Below are 3,852 nucleotides of genomic sequence, written 5' to 3'. Positions count from 1 at the left end.
GGGCCACGGCAGTCCGCTTGGCCGCAGTTGACAGTCGACTGGTAATGCCACGCTCGATAGGGTGGCTCCAAAAGAGGTCAAAGTGGGATTTGTTGGGAAGAAATCGAAGCCGGTGCGTGCTGGCGCTATCTAGTGCAAAGGGCGCTAACGTAATACGTTCGTCTCTCTCTGTTTGCGCCTGCGAATGCGCCATAAATTGAGGGGCTGGATTTAACCCCTCAATTTACGGCGCCGGCGAGGCACGTGCTACTTAGCTCAGCACCTAAACCGTTGCACAGCGTAGCTGCACGGTCTGCGCCTACATGGTCTATGCACCATTACTAATCAACTTCGCCCACGGCGCGACAAAACCTGACGGCCGGCCAAACGCGACAGTCAGTCATCGTGCACCTCACCTAATTCATAACCGCACCTCACCATCAAAGCTGCCGCAATCGCCCAGCAGTATTGTGCTATCGGCCAAAATGAACGTCCAACTACCGCCCATCGATTATGCCACCATGCCCGAGTGGCGGTGGCCAGCCGATAAACTCGGCATCGATATGACGACGCTATTTACCGACATCTACCAAAAGTACAACATGCAGCTTTCGCCCATCCAGCAGGCCGAAGCCTTCCACCACGACGTTTGCGAGATTGCGACGTGCGCATCCACAGAGGAGGAGTTTTACCGCCTGCTCGGCGAACGGAAAGAACAGCGCCTGGCGGAATTGAGAAACTCCTTCAACAAAATCGCCACTGCGATCACTCGCCATCCGGCTTTAACCAGCCATGTCCCCAATCTCTGGGAATCCATCGTCAGCTTCGCCCATCGTCGCACCTTTGACAACCTCGTCAAACATCTCGCCATTTTTATCCCGGACGGCTACTTCGAAAAGCAACAACAACTGCTCGATGGCAATAAGGCGAAATTGGCGAGATTGGCGGGCAAACCTTACCGGGGCATCGATGCGGACGGTAAACGAGTTGATGGCAGCAGCGACCCCCCGGAGAAGCCGGACTTGCCACACTTACCTCTTTCGCCCCTGCCTCCGATGCCGCCGCGGGGCAGCTCGGGGCCGAAAGAGCACCCACCCGAGCTGCAGCCGCCTATCCCGTCGCCGCCGCGAAGCAGTTCAGATTCCGAAAACCAGTCGCCCGAACAGCAGTCGCCCGAACAGCAGCCGCCCATAGCGCCGCCGCCGCAATCACCGCCACCGCGCCCCGCGGCCCGGGTGAGAGACGCCGGAACCCAGACAATGGAGGGCCGCGTGACCAAGAGGAAGCCCGCAGCACCCCGCAGGACGGGCGGTGCCGCCGTCCCCAGGAAGCCAGCCAGGGTAGCAGCACAGGCGGAGGAGTCAGTCGGCGGCAGCGGCGGCGGCGGCGTATCAAGATACAATCTACGGTCCAGACAAGGCGCCAGAACCACAGGGAGGACCCGTGAGCAGCGGGGTGCGATCACCAGGGGCCGTCGGCAGAGGACGCGTGCTTGAGGCATAAAAGAGAACAATACAGAGGAAAGGATCGATTGCGATTGGGAGTACAGGGTAAAGATTGGCTAATAGCCGCACACCTGTTGTTTTAAGCATTGCATGGCGCTATTGGATGGAAGGAGGCGGGAGGCACACTGGCGTTTTTGATTTTGGGCTGCTTTGGTACCATGTCGCCATTATTTTTAGGTTGATAGCCACCTTCCCGTTGACCCGGGGCCGCAGCGTTTTTATCCGCGCTCCACGCGGTTTTAATGCTCCTGCCGCTACCACTATGGTGTTGCCATGCGCTTAAGTCGCCGACGGTGGGGCGAGGACGAGGTATGGATGGTAGTGGAGGTGGTGGTGGTGGTGACAGCCGAGACCGCAGGCGCCCCGGAAGCTCGCAGGATGCTGCTTGGGCCGTTGCTCGTGCTGGCCACCTTCCTTTTCTTCGACCTCAGTTCGGGACGTCTTTCTCCTCCTGCTCGTTTGTCGAGGGCTTGCGTCTCTTGCTTCGTCCTTCTTGCGATAGGGGGTTGCTCCTGCTGGCCGGCGCCTCCTCCGTCTCGTTTGTCGTGTCCTTGTCTGTCGTGTCCTCGTCCGTCTTCCCCATCCGCCTGCGCTTCCCTAACCGTGGCTTTACGACGTCCTGCAGTTTGTCGGTGTTGTTTGCGGGCCTCCTTTTCTTGCTACTGCAAGTTTTGCTGCTACTGCCCTCGCCTGCCACAGCATTTGGCCCCGGCCCCGGCACCCCTCCGGGTCTTTTTGCAGCTCCTTGTCCCTGTGCGCCCTCGGAAGCTCCTTCAAAGCCCCGAAGGAGGTCCAAAAAGGCCTGCAGCTCTGTTGGCCACGTTGCTACCAGGTTGAGCTTACGCCGTACCGCCGGCGATACCCCGGCGGCGAGTAGAGCGATTAGGGCCCCTGGGGACCAATCTTCGCACCCGCAGCGTCTCTCTCCCTATCCCAACGCGCCAAAAACTCTGCCAGTGGCTCGCCCCCCGAGGCGGGATCACGAGTGTATAGATCAGGACCTTCCACGCCTCTTTGGAGATCCACGGAGGGGATTTTCACGCTTTAATTAATCCCTTATCCCTGTTTCCTGGTTGGCCTGCCAGATCCCTTTATAGATCCCCGGTGCTGGACGATTCTAACCGCTCCATTCCTTGAGACAAGCTCCAATAATGAACTTCCACAGGGTGGCCAGAATTCTGCCGAGCGCATACATAAGTCCGCCATCACCCCCCGCACCCGGATCATCCCCAGCACAAGCCTGCGCATCGTCCACATCCGTGGTGCCCTTATCACCCATGCCGCAGTCATCCAGTACCTCGCCGTCTATAACAGCGCGGAGCTTGAGCCCTTCGTCTTTGTTGTATACGCGTAAGCCCATCACACACATCTTGTCCCATGACTCCGGCCTCGGCTTTTCCGAAGCCTCGACTTCCCCAGGCGCTTGCTCCCCCTTGGCTTTCTCAGCCTTGGCGTCCTTCTTGATAGCTTCCTTTTCAGCACTCTCTGCCGCGGCCTCGCGCTCCACCTCACGCTTGCCATGTCCCCGTCGTTTCGCAAGCTCCTGCTGGTACCAGGCAGCCTTGGCGTGGGCTAAGTCGTAGGCGCGCCCGACCTTCTCTAGCTTTTCGTTATCGCCAATGTTGCGGCACTCGTTCTCCACCACATCGGTGACGCTTTTTTGGCCCGATTGTCGATAAGCCTTCACCATAATCCAGATGGAGTAGTTGCCGGCCGCCATATCCAGGATTTCGACGTTAGCGGTTCGCTCTATAAAGGAGGTGCGCGAGCACGCCACGTAGTCCTCCGGGTTGGACGCTCCCTGCTTGAGGACGCGCAAGCGCAATTTGAACACGTCTTGGCCCTCCAGGCCTCTAAAATAGCGACTGTCGAGCTGCGAAAGCGCGAGGACGATTAGAGGCGAATCGCGAGTTAGGCGCATATGGAACTTTTCCTGCCATTGCGTGTGCCAGGGCACGTCGACACCGATCCAGCACCGAGAGCAGCGCCAATCGTCCTCTCTGAAAAGGCGGGTGCGACCGATGTATTGGAATTTGGATAGCATATCATCGTAGGATATCCATGAACCCGAGTTGCTGCTGAACGAATGCTGTAGCTCAGTTTGCAATTCGGGAGTCCATTCTTTGGACCCGTCTGAGTACGGACCTTTCCAGTCGCCTTGGCCCGTACCCCAGGGATTTCTGTTAACCGCGTCATTTTATGTATTAGCCAAAATCCAACGAGAAAAAAAGTGTAAAAAAACATAAGCTTACCTGAGCAGAACTACCTTGATGTTATCGCCGGTCGTCGTCGTTTTAGTAACGTAGTAAGCATGGCCCTCCACAATGCCATCCCACTCTCCTTCCCCATTACCAAATGGGTCAGCCAT

The 3,852-nt window shown here is 57.7% G+C and overlaps 2 protein-coding genes across 2 annotated transcripts; one reads left to right on the top strand and one right to left on the bottom strand.

Moving 5' to 3' along the window:
* Nucleotides 1-348: 348 nt before the first annotated feature.
* On the top strand, nucleotides 349-3,798 carry GGTG_13769 (hypothetical protein). The gene has a single exon (XM_009231688.1). It carries the CDS (start codon nucleotides 465-467, stop codon nucleotides 1,473-1,475), a length of 1,011 nt encoding a protein of 336 aa, XP_009229952.1. The 5' UTR covers nucleotides 349-464; the 3' UTR covers nucleotides 1,476-3,798.
* On the bottom strand, nucleotides 2,364-3,852 carry GGTG_13768 (hypothetical protein; the record flags this gene model as incomplete). The annotated part of the gene is made up of 2 exons (XM_009231687.1): nucleotides 2,364-3,664; nucleotides 3,737-3,852. 2 exons carry the CDS (start codon nucleotides 3,850-3,852, stop codon nucleotides 2,602-2,604), a joined length of 1,179 nt encoding a protein of 392 aa, XP_009229951.1. The 3' UTR covers nucleotides 2,364-2,601.

This window comes from Gaeumannomyces tritici (assembly GCF_000145635.1).
Source record: "Gaeumannomyces tritici R3-111a-1 unplaced genomic scaffold supercont2.49, whole genome shotgun sequence".
Taxonomy (NCBI): domain Eukaryota; kingdom Fungi; phylum Ascomycota; class Sordariomycetes; order Magnaporthales; family Magnaporthaceae; genus Gaeumannomyces; species Gaeumannomyces tritici.
The sequence above is the reverse complement of the archived record's forward strand: the minus strand, read 5'-3'. Positions and strand labels throughout refer to the sequence as shown.